The sequence below is a fragment of the Borostomias antarcticus genome (assembly GCF_949987555.1).
Source record: "Borostomias antarcticus genome assembly, chromosome: 8".
Lineage (NCBI taxonomy): Eukaryota > Metazoa > Chordata > Actinopteri > Stomiiformes > Stomiidae > Borostomias > Borostomias antarcticus.
This window is the reverse complement of record NC_140241.1, coordinates 28,921,518-28,942,525: the sequence shown is the minus strand read 5'-3', so window position 1 is coordinate 28,942,525 and position 21,008 is coordinate 28,921,518. Positions and strand designations below refer to the sequence as shown.

General features: G+C 48.5%; 1 protein-coding gene across 2 annotated transcripts in view; it reads right to left on the bottom strand.

The window, feature by feature from the left end:
* The window catches only part of rgs3a (regulator of G protein signaling 3a), a gene marked incomplete at both ends in the record, with an annotated part of 137,223 nt that overhangs the window by 6,928 nt on the left and 109,287 nt on the right, over positions 1-21,008 (bottom strand). For both annotated transcript variants that reach the window (XM_084441657.1, XM_084441658.1), the window contains one exon: positions 12,990-13,060. In XM_084441657.1, coding sequence (XP_084297783.1) covers positions 12,990-13,060 — 71 coding nt within the window. The remainder of the gene's footprint in view (positions 1-12,989; positions 13,061-21,008) is intronic.

Genomic DNA, 21,008 nt, shown 5'->3' with positions numbered 1-21,008 from the left:
GTCGGCGTCTACGATCAATCTACCGTCTCTCTAACTCTCTCTCGTCTCTCGTTCTGTCCCTGACAGGTCCTTGGGCGGGGAGTGAGTGAGTGTGCCGGAGGAGGAGAAGGAGGAGAGATTCCCGGCGCCCCGGAGAGAGGGAGACGGGATTCTAACCTGGGGCCGGGGCCCTGGGGATGAGTACCCCCCCCTCACCCCCTCCCCGTCCAACACACACACACACACACCTCCCTTCCCGAAAAGAGGTATACGCCGACCTCGGTCCTCCGACGCCATCCCACAATCCCTCGGTGTGCGTCCTGACCCCCTCTCGACCTCACGCGCTCCCTCGTTGGGACGGGACCTCCCGACACCCATTTCCTGGTTTGATTTCCACGGTGTATTAGCCCGGGACGTGCTAATGAGGCGGCCGGCGCCGCGGAGCGCTGCTAATCACCGTCAGCTGTCCTGACGCCGTCACCCGTCGGAACGCACGGGAGCCAAATAAAGATCCGAGCTTCCATTTTCGGATTGGCAGCGTGCACACACACACACACACACACACAGTCGGACGCAGGCTAACGTGCACACAGGCACGTTACATCGACTGACACATCCTCATCCTCTCTTTCCGCCCACATCAGAAGTCTCTACGCCTAATCTGACGCTCCAGTGCCGCCGACTCATGGCCACACCCCCGGATCTTTCACCCGCCGCCAGTCTCAAAGGGCCTCTGTGTCCGCATACGCCGGGGGTGGGGCGGCGACCGGGCATCTGTGGGCACGCGGGGGGGTCACAGGTGGAAAGAGTGTGTTTTGTTGGTGGGGGGGGGGGTTGCTAGACTAAATGGCTCAGCTGTGAGCCTCCTGTGTGGTGTATCAAACAGCTTTTCCAGACGCATTTTCAGTCAGGAGGATATGTAAAGACATGCCCCGGTATGGAAATATGATGCAACACAAGCGGGCCGCTTTCGGTGTGACTCTGCCGGCTGTCGTCAGGGGCAACCCGAGAGCTGAGTCGCTCCTTTAGATCAAGTGTGTGTGTGTGTGTGTGTGTGTGTGTGTGTGTGTGTGCGTATGTGAGTGCGCGTGTGTGCTGCACGTGTCCGAGAGACGAGGGAGAGGTGGGCCTGCCAAAACGAAATTAATGAAGCAAAAAAACATGGCCTCTTGCGGTAGACTGATTCCAACTGGTGATTCATCTCCAAGCGGGGAGATTTTAACGAGTCCGCTACACTACAGCCAGGGGGGTAGTGGTAAACACAGAGGTGGGTCAACTCCGTCGAGTGCAGAGTTTACCCACCTTGTTCTCCCTCACAGACAAACACAGTTGATCAGAAAATAGCTGAATCAACTCTCAGCCCTGTTTTAATGAGGTGGGTCGACTGAGTTTGCTTGCGTTTACCCTCCGTCACGCCCCCTGACTTGTGACTATAGCCAGCGGACATCAGACATCGGCATCACCATGGAGAATAACCTGGCGTCTCTAGGGACTAGGGAGATGACAAAACTGCCCTGGACACACTCGTCCTAGGCCAGGTGCCTTAGGCTGGTAAAATGCAAAGCGATTGGCCCCAAACAATCGTCTTGGACCGGAAAAATGCAAAGCGATTGGCCCCCGACTATCTAGAGCCCGCCTACTCCAAACTGTCATCAGGGCGGATGAGGCCCCAAAAGGGGGAGGAAGGGGGCCGTTCTCTCTCTCTCTGTATCTCTCTATCATCTCTATCAGGATGGTCTGGTGAAATATCAGCACCAAGATCCACTGGCTGCCAGATGAGACAGAGAGAGAGAGGGGGGGGAGAGGCAATAAGAGAGGGAGAGAGAAAGAGAGAGAGGGAAAGAGAGAGAGGGGGGGATGGAGTGAGAGAGGGAGAGAGAGAGCCTTTCCCCCCGAGCTAGATCAGGAAATTGATTTTGGAAAGGAAAAGAAAAGACAAAGGAATTTCAATAATCTTCAGCCCCAAAGGGATGGATATTTTAGGGATGTGCAGGCGACAGGCTTAGGGGCTGACGTCATTCATGAAAGCATGGCGGTCCCCAATAAGGCACTAGAAAAGTAGTCAAGGCATTTTTTCTTTCTGAAATGAAAGTATTCCTGTCAACAGCCAACATTGTTGCCGGTTTGAAGCGCTCATTACGCGAATAAAAAGCTATTTTACAAAAGGGGCATAAAATCATAATAGATTTGCGGATTTATTTGATTGCTCTATTTTTAGATACCTCCAGGGGTAATTGGGCTTTGAGGGAACGCCGAAAAGATCTCCTTTGCCAAAGAATGAGGAGAAGGACTCATATTTACGAGTGCTGGAAAATATTTGCGAGGCCAATTATAAAGCCTTTTATTATCTGGGTCTGGTTTCAATACAAGTTAGTGAACTGTGCTGGGCTGTATGTATGGAAAAGATGTGACAATGTGTTGTCAAGACAAGAGTACGGTCAATGCGATGCCAGACCAGGTGAATGAGGACCAGAGGAGAGGGAGAGGTTGGATACACAACTCCACGCTGACACCTTGTGGGCGCTTTGGAGTACTGCATGTGGACAGCCACTCCGTTATCAACAGGGCAAAGTGATTGAACAATAGTCGATAAGATGTTAAACAAAAGAACGTGGACTATGGTTAACATCTGAACAATGCTTTAGTTTGCTGGGGACAGCATCAAAGTGTATTCATGTTCACCAGACAGATATCATCACGTTTCCAATCTCACAACCCATACCTAGTCAAACCAACCTAATCTCAGATATACAGCTGCTATAAATATATAGTATTACCCAGTATCTGGGCTAGTTTAGTTTAGTTGTTCTTACTCTGAGCCTCTATCTATGTGTTAAGTAAGACATGGGATGACTTGAGATGGTGTGATTGCGCTCATGGCAGCTCTGGCCGCACCACGACTGTCCATCACGGTCTCAGAGATTAATAATGTAGCTCACTAAGGCCATAGGGAACCTCTATCATAGTAGCACATATACTCACTAACACACACACACACAGACATAACAAATATAAACACTTACTTAGTAACAAACTGAGTAACAACCACACATATCAACACACACACACACACACACACACACACACACACACAGATGCAACAGGCAGGGGGGACACATTCCCCAGAGAAGTGTTGAGAGAGAGAGAAGAGGGAGAGAGAGAGAGGAGAGAGAGAGAGAGAGAGTGTGTGCGTGTATGCGTGTGTGTGCGTGCCTGCGTCCGTGTGTGTGGGTGCGTGCGCGTGTGTGTGTGTGAAGGAAAGAACAGCTACCTGTACAATGAAACCACATGTCAGATTACTCGCGCCTATAAGTCCTATTAGAAAGTTCAGTATCACAGTCTGCTCTCTCTTTCTCTCTCTCCCCCCTCTCTCTTTCTCTCCTCTCTCTCTCTCTCTCCCCCTCTCTCTCTCTCTCTCTCTCTCTCTCTCTCTCTCTCTCTCTCTCCCCCTTCTCCCCTGTCACACTTCTCTCTATACTTGTGTACTTCAGTGAGCTAATTGCCCATCAGAGGCATGAGGCTGTAACGAGTGTCATACTCACCCCATTACACACACACGCCCGCACGCACGCACTCACGCGCACACACACACACACACACACACACACACACACACACACACACACACACACACTCTCATCAGCGCTGACAAGCTAATCTGCTAAAGGACAGATACATCCCCCCCCCTGGATATTATCAAATTAGGATGCTCTCTGATCTGGTCTGATGGCACTGCCTGTCACACCAACGTCTGACACTGTGTGTGTGTGTGTGTGTGTGTGTGTGTGTGTGTGTGTCTGGGAGCGTGTATGTGTATGTATGTGCATGTGCGTGTGTGTGTATGTATGTGCATGTGTGTATGTGTGTGTGTGTGTGTGTGTACACACACACGTGCATGTCCATCCTACACTCATACATGAGTGTCTGGGAGCGTGTATGTGTGTGTGTGTGTGTGTGTGTGTGTGTGTGTGTGTGTGTGTGTGTGTGTGTGAGTAAGGGTCTTTAGCACCTCAATTATCTGAGGTCTCCATGTTGTTGTTCCCATGAGGCCTGGTTCACATTGCTGACAGTAATAGCAGCCCGAGGCTATTCCTGGGCAGAACTGGGCCACGCTCCCAGGGAAACACTAGGTACTAGGGACTAGGAACCAGAGGACCGGGAGAGAGCTGCAGACAGACAGACAGACAGACAGACCAGGCTGCAGGCAGACAGACAGACAGACAGACAGACAGACAGACAGACAGACAGACAGACAGACAGACAGACAGACAGACAGACAGACAGACAGACAGACAGACAGACTCCGCTGCAGACAGACAGACAGACTCAGCTGCAGACAGACAGACAGACAGACAGACAGACAGACAGACCAGGCTGCAGGCAGACAGACTCAGCTGCAGACAGACAGACAGACAGACAGACAGACAGACAGACAGACAGACAGACAGACAGACAGATTCAGCTGCAGACAGACAGACAGACTCAGTTGCAGAAAAATCAGACAGACAGACTGTTGACAGACTGTAGATAGACAGACAGATTGCACATATGGACTGTAGACAGACTGTAGACATGCAGACTAGAGAGACAGATAGACTGTAGACAGACAGACAGACAGACAGACTGCAGACAGACAGACAGACAGACTCAGCTGCAGAAAGATCCAACTGTAGACAACAGACTGTAGACAGACAGGCAGATTGTAGACAGAGAATTAATGACAGTCACTGGGCAACTCGCCATTGAAAAAATATGAATCCAAAAATCCTGTTTTAAGCACTGTGCCTAAGTACCGGAAGACATTTACAGGTATTACCTACTGTCAGAATGTGCTTTAGGAGCAACTGACAGCAGCTACCGTGTACCAATGAGTCAATTAGTAAAAGGAATGCTCATTCTCGCCCACAGCCCGAGGCTACAGGAAGCAAAACAATGTCCGTCAGGTGGTACAGTCACTTGGTCTGTAATAACACAGCTGTTGTTTCCTTTGAAGTGCCTCTAACCCACAGACTCCCCCTCATCTCACCTTCCTGTCTGCCCCCCGAGACTCCATTTCCCACGGTGCAGTGCAACTCGACCACCCCACGTATGAGCGGTTTGTTTTTCCTTCTGTCTGCCGCTCTGCCGCTATTTGTGAGAGGTTATTTGCCCTGCTACTATGTACACAGAACGCACATGCCTCTCCACAGTGTGTGTGTGGATGTATGTGTGTGTGTGTGAGAGAGAGAGAGTGTTTGACAGTGTGTGTGTGTGTGTGTGTGTGTGTGTTTGCAAGGATAGGACAGGACAGTGTGTTGGCATAACACTGTACAACTGAATATGTCAGTCTAATTAAATCAAATCAAACTTGTGCATTTCATACACAGAGGCAACACAGAGCGCTTCCCAGAGAGCAAACATGGACATACGTAGGTCCCTCTCCTACATTTTCAAGAGGGAAGCAAAAAAACAGTTCACCCTAGGGCCGAAATGGACTTGCAGACAAAGGAAGACTAGGGTCTTCCCCATCTTTCCCCCGCAGACCAAATAGGAATGCGGGTGGCCAGGGCTGCCCCATGGGTCAGAAGTCAAGTCAAGGCAACAACACTGGGACAGAAGACTGCTCTTCCCATCAGAACACAGCCAATCAGATCAAATCGTTTCCATTCTAAGACAAAAGCTTAACACTAGGATTTGCCCTACACTGCACACAGGTATAAATCAGCACGAGATCTCTCTCTCTCTCTCTCTCTCTCTCTCTCTCTCTCTCTCTCTCTCTCTCTTTCTCTCAATGAGGCTCCCCTCCCAGAAAAGACAATGCCTATTTCCAACTCACCTCACCAACCACATTCTATTCCTGTAATCCAGGCTGATTAAAGAAACAGGAGGTCAAATCTCCAGCCGGGGTCCAAGCTACACCTCGGAAATCGTTTTAGCACCGGCGCGCCACCAGGGACATCCTCCGCTCAGCGACTGCCAGAAGAGATGTCAGCGGAGAGGTCAGCTAGCCTGCTATACACCAGCCGCCCTCTACCTCTCTCTGTCTCTCTCTCCTTCCCTCTGTCTCTCTCTCTCCTTCTCTGTGTCTCTCTCTCCTTCCCTCTGTCTCTCTCTCCTTCTCTCTCTCTCTCTCTCCTTCTCTCTCTCTCCTTCTCTGTCTCTCTCTCTCCTTCTCTGTCTCTCTCTCCTTCTCTGTCTCTCTCCTTCTCTGTCTCTCTCTCCTTCTGTCTCTCCTTCCCTCTCTCTCTGTCTCTCTCTCGCCCCCCCCCCCCTTCCCTCCTTCATTTCTAAAACTCAAAAGCCAGCAGGGAGACACACACACACACACACACACACACACACACACACACACACACACACACACACACACACACATTATAGACCCCCAAGGAGTTTGCTTTCTTACCTTTCTAGATACCTCTCCGAGAAGTCGACCATAGTGTGGAACATTAGCGCGAGTCAGTGTGGATGTGGGTGTGTATGCGTGTGTGTGTGTGTGAAATGTGTGCTCGGTGGGGGATGGGGGGGGTGGCAGGGTTGTACGACTATAACATTCCTCTAGCCCTTGAGAGGCTCCTCTGTGGCTTTATATAGTCCCGGGGCCTGGGGGGGGGCGGGCTCAGGGCTCACCCAATCAACAGGCTGCATGTTGAGAGGGCAGAGCTGCCTTCTGACTGTGGGTAAGACACACTAGGGCTTTTATGAGCCAGTAAATGCGTTCATTTTGAAAACTCCTATCATCGCTACTGCTACACCTGTTATATTTACAGCCTAAATGTCGTACTAAAAGTAGTACTAATAAAAAAACTGCCTACAGTATTTAGACCAGCACCACTACTGTAAACAGTTATGACACCTATACAGTACTACAACAATTACTGCAACTAGTAGTAGTAGTAGTAGTAGTAATAGTAATAATAATAATAATAATAATAATACATTTGATTTGTAAATCATTTTTCATTGGGAAACAATCTCAAAGTATTACTACTACTACTACTACTACTACTACTACTACTACTACCACCGCTGCTGCTGCTACTACTGCCACTGCCACTACTACTACTACTACTACTGCTACTACTGCTACTACCACTACTACCGCTACTACTACCACTACTACCACTACTACTACTACTACTACTACTACTACTACTACTACTACTACTACTACTACTGCTACTGCTACTGCTACTACTACTACTACTGAAACAACACTGTCAACAATGTGACCTGCAATTTGACAACAGCTGACTTTACCTGCTGATTCCAAATCAGCTGGTGTAAAACTAAACTAGCACATGGCATACCGCCACAGCTTATATAAAGCAGAGGTGATACAATAGGACAACACTAGTAACTTGACATGAATCCAAAATACATTCATGCCTCGCTGCCGGCTTTTCTATGGAGCACAACAGGTGGGTATCATATAACTGAGATTAGGTTATCCTCCTGCCTGTGTGTGTGTGTGTGTGTGTGTGTGTGCGTGCGTGTGCGTGTGTGTGCGTGTGTGCGTGCGTGCCTGCATGTGCGCATGCCAGAGCATGTGTGTGTGTCGGAGTGTGTGTTTATTGCATTTGTCTGTGCATGCTTAAGTGCACTGTAGTGGGTGTGGGTGTGTGTCTGCCTGTCTATTAGCATACAGTATGTATGTGTGTGTGTCTACCCGTCTATTAGCATTTGTGTGTGTGTGTGTGTGTGTGTGTGTGTGTGTGTGTGTGTGTGCCAGATATCACCGGATGAGAGCCATAAATGTGTGTATGTGGCTGACACAGAGTATAGCCTGGAGGAAAGCTAGAACACCTGGGATGACTAACCACACAGGTGACAATGGAGATGGTGTGTGTGTGTGTGTGTGTGTGTGTAGGGGGGGGGGGGTCAGAGAGGATATGGGCCAGGCAGCAGCTGTGTTATATCCAGACACAGGGAGGGAAAGAGGGGAGAATTAGGAGGAGAGAGGTATCAGCCTTTCTGGATGAAGCCCACGAGGTATCAGCCTTTCTGGATGAAGCCCATATGAAAACTATGATTTACCTCAGAAGCTCCACCGAGAGACACTCACGGAAACCGACGAAACCACACACTGCTTTTTACACACTACTCCACACTACTGACTGTGCACAAAATGACCGTTTAAGGTGTCATTTAAGCCCAGTTTTAGGTGTCATTTAAGCCATTGATTACATCACTTAAAATATTAAGTAGCCGCATAACGTCTTGCGGTTATATTGCGTGTGTGTGGATGATAACATTATTTGACGACGTTTGGATTCCTTTGTACACATTACCAGATGGGTGCTCCAGGTTTGAGTCAGCAGAGCTGTCTATAAAATGAAGTCCAACCTATAAAGTGACTTCCTTCGCTGTAGTAGGTGACCTGGCATCATTAACCTCCATTCTAATGGCTAGCTGGCACTCACGTTCACACAGCACACATTCCCCAAGGATGGAGCAGACGCACACCTTTTCAAACTAGTTTACAGCTGACGCTAACACTGAGCCCCAGTTACATAAGTTCTCTACAAAGAGGCTTCTTACACAGAGGTGGGATTCAATTTCTCTAATGACGCAAGCTGAACACTAGCTACAAGTACGTACTTCTTTTTGAAAACAAGAGGGTGGTTCTCAGTCCACTTTCAGGTTATTGGTGAGATTAAGAGACTGTGTTCGCTGCGAGCCAAGCTAACTCATGTTGACGCTTGCTCACTGTACAAGTAGCAGTCAAATGCATACCAGCTTTTAGGAGTTAGCATTACACAGTAGGGCAAAGGAGCATACTCCATCTACACAGTTGGGTTAAGTAGCATACTTGGTCTACACAGTAGGGTAAAGTAGCATACTCCATCTACACAGTTGGGTAAAGTAGCATACTTGGTATACACAGTAGGATAAAGTAGCATCCTTGGTCTACACAGTAGGGTAAAGTAGCATCCTAAATCTACACAGTAGGGTAAAGTAGCATCCTAAATCTACACAGTAGGGTAAAGTAGCATCCTAAATCTACACAGTAGGGTAAAGTAGCATCCTACATCTACACAGTAGGGTAAAGTAGCATCCTACATCTACACAGTAGGGTAAAGTAGCATCCTAAATCTACACAGTAGGGTAAAGTAGCATCCTAAATCTACACAGCAGGGTAAAGTAGCATCCTAAATCTACACAGTAGGGTAAAGTAGCATCCTAAATCTACACAGTAGGGTAAAGTAGCATCCTAAATCTACACAGTAGGGTAAAGTAGCATTCTAAATCTACACAGTAGGGTAAAGTAGCATCCTAAATCTACACAGTAGGGTAAAGTAGCATCCTAAATCTACACAGTAGGGTAAAGTAGCATCCTAAATCTACACAGTAGGGCAAAGTAGCATACTCCATCTACACAGTTGGGTTAAGTAGCATCCTTGGTCTACACAGTAGGGTAAAGTAGCATCCTAAATCTACACAGTAGGGTAAAGTAGCATCCTAAATCTACACAGTAGGGTAAAGTAGCATCCTAAATCTACACAGTAGCGTAAAGTAGCATCCTAAATCTACACAGTAGGGTAAAGTAGCATCCTAAATCTACACAGTAGGGTAAAATAGCATCCTAAATCTAGGGGTAGTAGGGGTAAAGGAAGTGTGGCTCAGGTAAGATGCTGGATCTGGGGGATTAGTTTTGTTCAAGGGAAACTGTGACCTACCTTGCATTCCTTCTGCTGTGTAACGTAAAAGAAAAGAGATATGCCAGAGAGAGAGAGAGAGAGAGAGAGAGAGAGAGAGAGAGAGAGAGAGAGAGGACAGACATTTTAGTATTGTCAACGGCTTGTGTATCATAACTGTTAAATGCCAAACACATTCAACACAGCAGTGGGAACTAATGTGACACGTGAAGCCAGCATCCTTTGAAAACACCGTGTGTCTTCGAGTGCATCGTTTGGGAATCTTCACTCACACTTCCACTTCCTGTTCCACATTACTGTACACGTCACACACCCATCCTATTCCTTGGCAAAGCCACGGAGTGAAGTGAGTTGGCCCGTTACCGTAGAAGAGTACAGATTGAGCCCGTCTCGACAGCGCCCAGCCTAAAATCCTATTCAGTTTTTCTGAGTGGTCCAGTAATCTACCAACCTAGCGCCCGGCGGCCGGCGGCCGGGTCAACCACAGCGCCGCCACGTCAGCCATGATGTCAGCCCGCATCCTGCATCATCACTGTGACCCGGCCAAATGAGGCTACGTGACCTTTTGAATAGTGAATCGTCTCTGTAAAGCGTCAATGGAGTTCTGTTTGAATGGGAAGGCAGATGTAACACAGAGATATTCCAAGGGTGCACGTGGCTCACATGCACCAGGGTTGCGGGTTTGATTCCCCCCGGGGGACCGATAGCCCTGTTTGACACGAGAAGCAGTGATTCACAGGACGCTTTGAGGAACGAGTTCATCTCCTCGCCAACGGCGACGCGGCTGTAAGGTTTACTGGAGGACATCGTCGGGGGTGTTTTCAGAGTTAGTGTCAGTGGGAAACATTGGCGTTCGGGGATCTTAAGATAAGAATGTGTGATGTATAGCTTCATATTCCGGAATGTTCTCCCACACGCGTGTGTGGGGCTTCTCTGAGGAGAATGAGGGGCTCAAGTTTCAGGCTGAACAATGGAGAGAGAGAGAGAGAGTGCTGAGAGACAGAGGAGAAGAGAAGGAGGTAGAGAAGAAGGGAGTACCTGTTGAAAGGCTGATAACGGGGGTAGTAGGCCTAGGGTAGGTTTACGTCCCGGAAACCGTGCACAAAATGCCAGATGGTCCCAGGTTCAAACCGAGGACACTACCAGCCTCTCCTCCGGAGGAACGCTTTTTGGATCACATTCCATCCAGCGAAAACACACAGACATGTAATTCTCTACACATGGTCGGTATCCTATTTCAAAAGACGCCCCCCAACTCCGCCCCGTGTCCCCCTCGACCGAATTCGACCGCTAATCCGGCCATCTCCGGACGCCAGTCCCTCGTGGCATAACCGATACGGCGATATCCTCCTTCGCGCCTATGCTTTTGGGAAATGACTCAAAGCCAGCGCCTGTTCGCCGCTGTGCGCTGGCCTGCGTGTGCCCGGTGGTGTTAAGTCCCCACACATAGCCTCATTATCCCCCAGCACATCTGGAGTGTCACTTCTCATCTCCTCTAGGCTCAGTCACAGGGAGGGGACAGAGATCTCACCTCAGAGGAGAAATGACAAGAGTCCTTAGAGGAAGGAGCCTAATGAGGAAGAGAAAACAGCCAACATGCCTGAGGTAATTGGCCAAATGGATATGAGAGTTTTTCAGTATGGGGCGACTAGCACACTGTGTGTGTGTGTGTGTGTGTGTGTGTGTGTGTGTGTGTGTATGTGTGTGTGTGTGTGTGTGTGTATGTGTGTGTGTGTATGTGGGGGGACCTTATGGACACAAAACCGAGCCATATATGAAATACCCTGGAACTAGGTTAATTGTTCCTGATCCCATTGAGGCAAGATAAAGCCGTAAAGCCTTGACAAGCAGACAACAGACTCGGATAAAGACAACAGATAAAAAAAGGCATGAGCGAACATGTATAAACTCTCTCACACACACACACACACACACACACACACACAGACACAGACACAGATACACTCACTCTCTCATTCAATCACTCACTCAAACAAACACAAGAGGTGTGACTCACCCCACTCACACCCCTCAGCACCTGCTCATTCACCCTCAGCTGAATAAACAGACCATTACACCAGTGACCCCGAAACAACGACAGGAGATGGTGTCTGAGGGGGAGGGGGGGGGGGCAGATATACAGCCCCTAATAATCTACTTTAAGTGACAGTTGAATATACCACTTATAATCTTGATATTAGCATGTTTTGGCGATACAGTATTAATACACTGTCCAGTTTGTCATCCTTCGTCAGGCTAAGGAGGCCTAGTTTTGGTTCTATTAACAATTTAAAACCCGTAGGCTAACAAAACCCCAACCAAAGACGGTTAGCTTAACTTTTTAAACTTACACCAAACTCAACCGTTTAAATATCCAAGGTCTGAGCAGGAATTCAAATGACATAATCCATTAAAAGAGTGAGGACAATGGGTCAGCAGCATACAGTCCAGAGCGCTATGAGAGAACAGGGCTGGCAGCGTGGCTATCAGGCCAAAGGGCTGAGACGGGATTGTCCTCTGGGTGTGACGTTTCCTTTCATCTCGATGAGCGAGAGTGTGAAAAGAGCTCAATCAACAGCTGATGAATCATTGGGGTGTGAACACTGAGGGATGCCCCATTTCACACACACACACCCACACACACACACACACACACGCGCAACTGAATACACTTTCATTGACACCACACACCCAAACACACCATTAACAGAGATCATCTCTAAATGATGAGTATTCAATAAAACTCACTCATTTACACACACAGACACACACACACACACACACATACACACACACACACACACGCACACAAAGATGAATAGGGATCTATTTGGGCTAACACTCCCAATCCACTGATTCACTGACAACACCCCAAAACTGATCAAACGACCCCCTAGGTGCACACAAAACAGGTCATTAACATTTAACATTCAGTCTAACACCTGCATTAGAAACCAATGAGAAAGTAACTGCTAACTTGGGGCTTGTTAGCATTAGCCACATTAGCATTAGCACTAATGGTATTGAGGTGAGGTGACGCTGATACAATGCTGTATGCAACGAGAACCAATCCCACGTGTGTGTATTCGACAGCATTGCTTCACATTAGAGCAAAGGAGACCGTTTCTTAACGTTTTTTAACACTTGCTAAAATTGACAAACTTAAAGAAAACAGCCCCTTCCTGTGGGCAGTTCTTTGAGGAGTTTCTCTCTCTCCGTGTCATTCATCCAAGAGGGGGCCCCCTCTTCCAACCACAAGAATGTCCCCCGTCAGACCCCCACCAAACCCCCCAATCAATCAACGACAGAGATACGAAGAGAAAGAGAAATCAGACTGTAGAAACCAGAACAGGGAAATCTAAGGTTACTCACAGGTTCTTGGATTTCCTCTTCTTGGTGCCGTCGGGGCTGACTTCACAGCTGCACGGGGATCCGGCGCTGAGCTGAGGGGAGACGAGGGAGAGCACACACTGCATCATCCGGACCCCCGGCCACACACGCAACAGGCCCCTACACACACACACACACACACGGCTAGCCAGGAGTACCTAGTGTGTACGGCTCTAGAGTAGGTACAGTGAAGTGGGTGTGCTGTGGATGTGGGCAGGGCGGTAAATCCTGGCTGTGTGTCACACACACTGGCTAATCCGGCGCAGCGATATTCCCCAAAGGCGGAAGCCCTCTGTGTGTGTGTGTGTGTGCGTGTGTGTGTATGTGTGTGTCAAAGGAACTTTGTGTAGCTTGGATGTGTAAGTTAGGGTGGCCCTAGCCTGGTGTTTGCGTGTGTCGGTGTGTGAGACCAGCAGAGAGAGTGTGTGAGCCACCGCTGTGTGGAAGGCGTGTGAACGTGGATTCGCTGCCCACCAGCTGTGCCCCAGGTTAAAGGCTTGAAGGCCAGACCCCAGTGTCACATTACACATCCTGTGAATCCAGCGCTCTGATTGGGGGAGAGAGCAGGAGTCGGGGGTGGAGGAGGGGGTGTGTGTGTGTGTTTTCTGCGGTGGTCTGCTGGTCTGAGATTGTCCCCAGGGTAGGTGGGGGTCTGTATACAGTGTGTGTGTGTGTGTGTGTGCGTGTGTGCGTGTGTCAGTCTAGAATAATGGCCTATTGTGTTATAAGAACATACACTCTGACCTTTGCTTGGACACAGATGGCCATACATGGTGTGTATCAATGTGTGTGTGTGTGTGTGTGTGTGTGTGTGTGTGTGTGTGTGTGTGTGTGTGTGTGTGTGTGTGTGTGTGTGTGTGTGTGTGTGTGTGTGTGTGTGTGGTTGTTATTGAAGTCCTGTTCTCAGTGAGGGTCTCCTGGGCATACATTTCCTGATGTGAAGAACACAGTGTATAGTTACCATGTCTTGCCCGTGTCTCAGAGTGACATACGAGATCTACATTACCGAGATGCTGCCTAAAATAGCACCTTAGCGCGCTAGCATAACAAACCCCACAGGTTCTAATCAGCTAGCTGCATTTTCACTGGAATAATAAACACAGAACACAATATCATTTAGTCACTTCCTACTCCCTCTCTCTCACTTTCTCCCCTCCCCCTCTCATTCTCTCAATTCCATTCAATTCAATTCAAAGGGACTTTACTGGCATGGGAAACATACGATTACATTGCCAAAGCAAGTGTCATATAAAAACAACAAAAAAAGTACTTACAATTAAAGATATAGGCCTACTAGAATAAGGAAATGTGAAAACAGAGCTGTATATATACAGATAAGCAAAGTAAGTAAAAATAGAAAAATGTTGACACTGCAGGTTGAAAAATATGAATACAAATACCTGAGAACTGTGTGAACACTGCGACATTTTATTTTTGATTTCCTCTCCTCTCACTCCCCCCGCCCATCTCTCCCTAACTTATCTTTCATTCTCCCCTCTCCTCTTCTCTCTCTCTGACCCTGGTTCAGAGGTCCTCTCTGACGACGCGTGTCTAGAGATCGACGGCAGCCACACAGACGGAGAGAGACGAGAACAGAATATTACGGTGACCCGAACGGTGACTGCGCGGGGATCTGCTCTGTACAGCGAGCCAGCATGTGTTGTGATCGTGTTAAGATGTGACGGGGGTAGAGCGTGACCGTATCAAAGTGTGCGTACAGTAGGTCATCACAAACCATGTATCTTTAGCCCTAAACAGAATCTCTCTCTCTCACACACACACACACACACACGCGCGCAGTGCACGCACGCAAATACCATAGAGAAACCTGAGAACACTATGACTACCATGTACCCATGGGCCTAAGATGAGGGGGGGGGGGGGGGGGCGGGGGGGGTCGACGGGGTCAGAAAGCGACATCCAAATAAAGTGGCTAATCTTAGCAGGAACATGAGAATCAGGGTGCCCCAGACCCCAGGGGGCCGTCCACCAGGCTTCCCCCCAGAAACCGGAGAGGGCAGCGGGGGGAAGTCAGCCAGACTGAGCCCCTAAAACCCTCCAGGCCCTTTAGCCCTGGGACTTAACCCCGGGTTAGACACGGGATATCACCACTACACGCTAGGGACTGAGCGGGACATACGAGACATTTATGTGCCTCCCGAGTCAGTCCTTCTGTCTGTGAATCCTGTGTGTGTGTGTGTGTGTGTTCCTTCTCTCGTTCTCACACCCACACGCATGCACACACCCCCACACACCCCCACACACACACACACACACACACACACACACACACAGCACCACCTCTGCTACAGCCTTCGATGGGGCAGCCTGAAAGGAAGACATACGATGATGAGGCCGGGTCCAGGAAGGATGTCAATTAAAGGCGCGGATTGATCCTCAATTTACAAGACTCCCCCCCCCCCTCTCCCAAGACCGCCCCCCCTCTCCCAAGACCCCCCCCCCCCCCCCCCCTCTCCCAGCCAGGGCCATCTGGGAGATATGCGAGGCCCTGTGTGAAATATGCGGAAATGAAATATATATCTTTTTATGAGTTTTAACTCATAAAAAACTGCGCTCCCCAGACACAACTGTGACAGGGAAGGTCAACAAAACTCTAAGAGCAATTTCACAATTGGGGAAGACTCCATCCATCTTTTTAAGAAAGCGCAGTGTTTCCAGTGATGTCCTGGTTTCCTCGGGCAAGTTAACTTAAGTTAACACCACCATGCACAAAATGTCCAACTGCGGCCACAATTTACGCAGGTCACCTAAGGTCACATGAGGAAAAAACTATACTAATCTGTCATCACGTAGTCTACCAGTAGGCTATGCTAGATTTTAGGTCTATGATTGACTATTAATGAATATGTTTATCACATGTGTAACATGTAAAAAGCAAAAAATGAATAAAAAATAAAAATAAAAATCCTGCTTGACGCGAGGCCTTCTAAAGCGTGAGGCCCGGTACGACCGCCTCTTTCGCCCCCCCCCCCCCCTAGCGTCCCCCTGTTCCCAACCCCCCAACCAATAAACCACTCAACACCAGGCTATGAAACCTTGAAACACGCCTTTTACTGCCATTAAGACCCTTTCACAATCCACAGGGACACACTCGGGCTATTTTTCTCGATGGAGAGGTTTAGGGAGCTTCTTGCTTATTTCTGTCCCCCTTCCTGTACTGTAGTAGTGGATGATAACGGTACAGTAGTGGATGATAACGGTACAGTAGTGGATGATAACGGTACAGTAGTGGATGATAACGGTACAGTAGTGGATGATAACGGTACAGTAGTGGATGATAACGGTACAGTAGGAGCACGGTGACGGTACACAGACCTACGGTAGTCTAGGAGGTTTCAAAAGTGCTGTTTCTCATCGGAGAGATACCAGTCATAACCTGCCTACTGCCTGGCTCACTTTGGAGGTTTGAATTCATACGCTTCTCAGATATGGGTTCAGTGGTAGATATGAACGAATAAACACCTTCAGCTTGGTGCTTGTCACTTTGCACGTGTGCAGATGAAGCCTACGTAAGAGGGTCACCCCTTTAGGTGGTCTGAAGATGCTCAAATGACAAACTATCCACTAACCATAACCCCAAAAAGCCTTTTTTCATACTTGAGTGCACAAATTTGCAAGAATCAGCTGGCAGTAGCATTTCTGGCTATCATGAAAGGCATAGTAAATAAGATATAGTCTCATCCCTGCACCCTGTTCAATGTTGTCTCCATGTTATGCATCACGACCAAAAGCAAATACTGTACTAGTTTACCACCGTAGCCTATATGAAGTGTGTGTTGGAATCCACAAATCCTCTTTCCCTCCTGCTCCTACAGTCTGAAAAGCCAAAGTCCACGCCTGATTCCTACCCCCTCCACTCTGCCTACGTGTGGGGGGGGCGGCTGTGGCTTAGTTGGTAGAGCGGGTCGTTCAGTGATCGAAGGGTCAGTGGTTCGAATCCCGGCTCCGACTGTCCACATGTCGAAGTGTCCTTGAGCAAGACACCTCACCCCAAATTGCTCCCAATGAGCAGGTTAGCACCTTGCATGGCAGCTACCGCCATTGGTGTGTGAATGTGTGTGTGAATGGGTGAATGAGAGGCCATTGTAAAGCGCTTTGAGTGCCGCTAAGGTGGAAAAGCGCTTAATAAGTGCAGTCCATTTACCATTTACTGTAAACTCACTCAACTTGTGTGTCTCTCTCTCTCTCAATTAAATTGAGTTCAATTCAAAGGGCTTTATTGGCATGGGAAACACGTTGATTTTGCCAAAGCAAGTGTGACATAAAACAGCAAAAGTAAGTAGAATTAAAGATACTAAAATAAGAAGATGTGTACAGAGATGTGCACTCTATCTCTCTATCTTTCTCTCGCTCACTCTCTATCCCTCTCTCTCTCTTCCTACTCACCCCATCCCTTCCCTTCTCTCTCTCCTTCTCTCACTCTATCACCCTCTCTCTCTTTTTCTCTTTCTCATTCTCTCCCTATCCGCTCCCCTATATCTCTTTCTCTCTCTCTTTCTCTCATTCTCTCCCTATCCGCTCCCCTATATCTCTTTCTCTCTCTCTTTCTCTTTCTCATTCTCTCCCTATCCGCTTCCCTATATCTCTTTCTCTCTCTCTTTTTCTCTTTCTCATTCTCTCCCTATCCGCTCCCCTATATCTCTTTCTCTCTCTCTTTTTCTCTTTCTCATTCTCTCCCTATCCGCTTCCCTATATCTCTTTCTCTCTCTCTTTTTCTCTTTCTCATTCTCTCCCTATCCGCTCCCCTATATCTCTTTCTCTCTCTCTTTTTCTTTTTCTCATTCTCTCCCTATCCGCTTCCCTATATCTCTTTCTCTCTCTCTTTTTCTCTTTCTCATTCTCTCCCTATCCGCTCCCCTATATCTCTTTCTCTCTCTCTTTTTCTCTTTCTCATTCTCTCCCTATCCGCTCCCCTATATCTCTCTCTCTCTCCGTCTCTCGCTCTGTCCCACTCTCCCCCCCCCCCCCCCCCAGCCCTGCCGGCCCCAGCAGACTGAGTGCGGCGCCGGGGGCCCCAGAGGAGCCCCAGCCGAAACACAGGGCCCGGCCAACGACTACAAGCCCTCAGCTATGGGGGGGTGGGGGGACTCGAGGATGGGCTCCACACTACATACGTGCAGACCCAATCATATGTGTGCTACTCCGTCCGTGTGTGTGTGTGTGTGTGTGTGTGTGTGTGTGTGTGGGTGGGTGTCTGCTTACTTGTAGTGTAATGGTGTGATATGACAACGACCTAAAAAACAAGGGGTCAGAGGTGGTGTGGCTTACGGAGCATCAGTTGGCACGGTCCCTAATAAGCGAGAGGTGGGAACACACATACACACACACACACACACACACACACACACACACACACACACACACACACACACACACACACACACACACACAGTTAGTCAAACGCACCGTTCACGCGAATACACGCCGCACAGAATCACCCATAACACACGCGACGGAAAAGGAAAAGCTCCATCCGCACGCTTAATAATACACACTGACCAACGCCCCCCCCCCCCTCCCACCCCTCCACACCCATGTGCAACCATGACCTAATCAACATCTGAACCCTGACCTTCCATCTCTGTGTCCCTGCTCGCCAGCTCAGTCCTGCTGTTCCCCTTAATCAAGCCCTGCCTTCCTCTCTCTCTCTCTCTCTGTCTCTCTCCACTCGCCCCCTCTCTCTCTCTCTCTCTCTCTCTCTCTCTCTCTCTCTCTCCACCCACCACCCTCTCTCTTTCTCCTCCAGAGAAAAACACTTTTGTAAGTGGGACCCCCTGGACAATGTGGGACCCCAGACGGGCCCTTCCTCCCGGGGGGCCGACTCGCCCCCCCCCCCACCCACTCCGCTCCCCCCCCCCCCCCCGTCTAGTGGCAGACCAGACGTTATTAACCGTAGACCAGACCAGGCTTCCTGACATTGTGTGCCCCGACGGAGTGGGTGGCGAGGGGGGGGGGGGGGGGGAGTGGGTGGTGAGGGGGGGGGAAGTAGGAAGACAAGAACCAGAGGACGTGACATCTCTCCCGGGGGCACGGGCGAGAGACAATGGAGGCCTCAGAGAGAGAGAACAGGAGAAGGGAGGGGCGGGGGGAGGACAATGAGGTAGAAGGTCTGATTGAGGCCAGGCGGAGTTTTCCTAGGTTGAGGTTTTAGGTAGAAGTGGGATAGACAGAGAGAGAGAGCTAGATAGAGAGCTAGAGAGAGAGAGAGAGAGATAGAGAGAGAGAGAGAGAGATAGAGAGAGAGAGAGAGAGATAGAGAGCTAGAGAGAGAGAGATAGATAGAGAGAGGAGAGATAGATAGAGAGAGGAGAGAGAGAGGAGAGAGCGATAGATAGATAGAGAGAGGAGAGAGATAGATAGAGGAGAGAGAGAGGAGAGAGCGATAGATAGATAGAGAGCTAGAGAGAGAGCTAGAGAGAGAGAGAGAGATAAAGAGATAGAGAGAGAGATAGATAGAGAGAGAGAGAGAGAGAGATAGATAGAGAGGAGAGAGATAGAGAGAGGAGAGAGGAGAGAGCGATAGATAGATAGATAGAGCTAGAGAGAGATAGAGAGATAGAGAGGAGAGAGATAGATAGAGAGGAGAGAGAGGAGAGAGCGATAGATAGAGAGATAGAGAGAGAGAGAGAGATAGATAGAGGAGAGAGAGAGGAGAGAGCGATATATAGATAGAGAGAGAGATAGAGAGAGAGATAGAGAGGAGAGAGCGATAGATAGATAGATAGATAGATAGATAGATAGATAGATAGATAGAGAGAGATAGAGAGAGAAAGAGAGAGAGAAGGAGAGAGCGATAGATAGAGAGAGAGAGAGAGAGAGAGAGAGAGAGAGAGAGAGAGAGATAGAGAGAGAGAGATAGATAGAGAGAGAGAGAAGAGAGAGTGATAGATAGATAGATAGATAGATAGATAGATAGATAGATAGATAGATAGATAGATAGATAGAGAGAGAGATAGAGAGAGAGAGAGAGAGAGAGAAGGAGAGGGACAGAGTGAGCGGGCCATGTGCTAAAGCTACAGTAACCTCAATAAGTGAACTTGAACTCTCCCGACCCACTGCCTTTGTCTGGGTTCCATTGTGGAAGCCGACCTGCTTTTCGGGAGCAGAAAACGGCGCAGTAGACGGTGTCGTCAAAACTATTGTCGTCCCCTGAGCGCTTTGACGTCACCTGTCGTCAGCACATCGCCGAAGCGCATTGTCATTCCCTGATAGAAAAGGGCTGTGATAATAAAGTTGATATTACACACATGATTGCGTAAGGGTTTAAGTGTCAGGTGCTCTTTTTGTCTGGGGATATTTGTCCACTTCCCACAATATCATTATGAAACAGAGGGCTGAACAAGACCATGTGTTACATAGTTTGTGTGTGTGTGTGTGGGCGTGTGCGTGCGTATATGTGTGTGTGTGTGAGTATGTGCGTGCGTATGTGTGTGTGTGTGCGTGCGTATATGTGTGTGTGTGTACGTGCGTGCGTATATGTGTGTGTGTATGTGCGTGCGTATATGTGTGTGTGTGTGTGTGCGTATATATATGTGTGTGTGTGTGTGTGTTTCCTTATCCTGAGAGCTGTTCTTTGTTTCTCAGAGACTCTCTAGTCTGTCACTCAGCACCTGCTGACAGAGCAGAGGAAGAGGCTTGTGAGATGGAGCCGTAGGGCCCTCTGGACACCGCCACGGCGTCTCCTACACACACCAAGGTTATTATAGTTAACGAAAACTAACTAAAAAACGAAAACTAGGTGTGAAAAAACATTTTAGTTAACTGAAATAAAAATAAAAACTAAGCTTTACAAAAAAACGATAACTAACTAAAACTGTATTGTGTGTTAACAAAACTAACTAAAATAAACTAAAATTGTAGAGAAAATGTCCTTAGTTTTAGTCTTTTTCATTTCATACATAAGCCTAGTATTTTGGGTGGATATGAAATCTATCCTCCATGTTTTTTAGCTGTGCTCCTGCGCAGGAGTAACCTGACGTG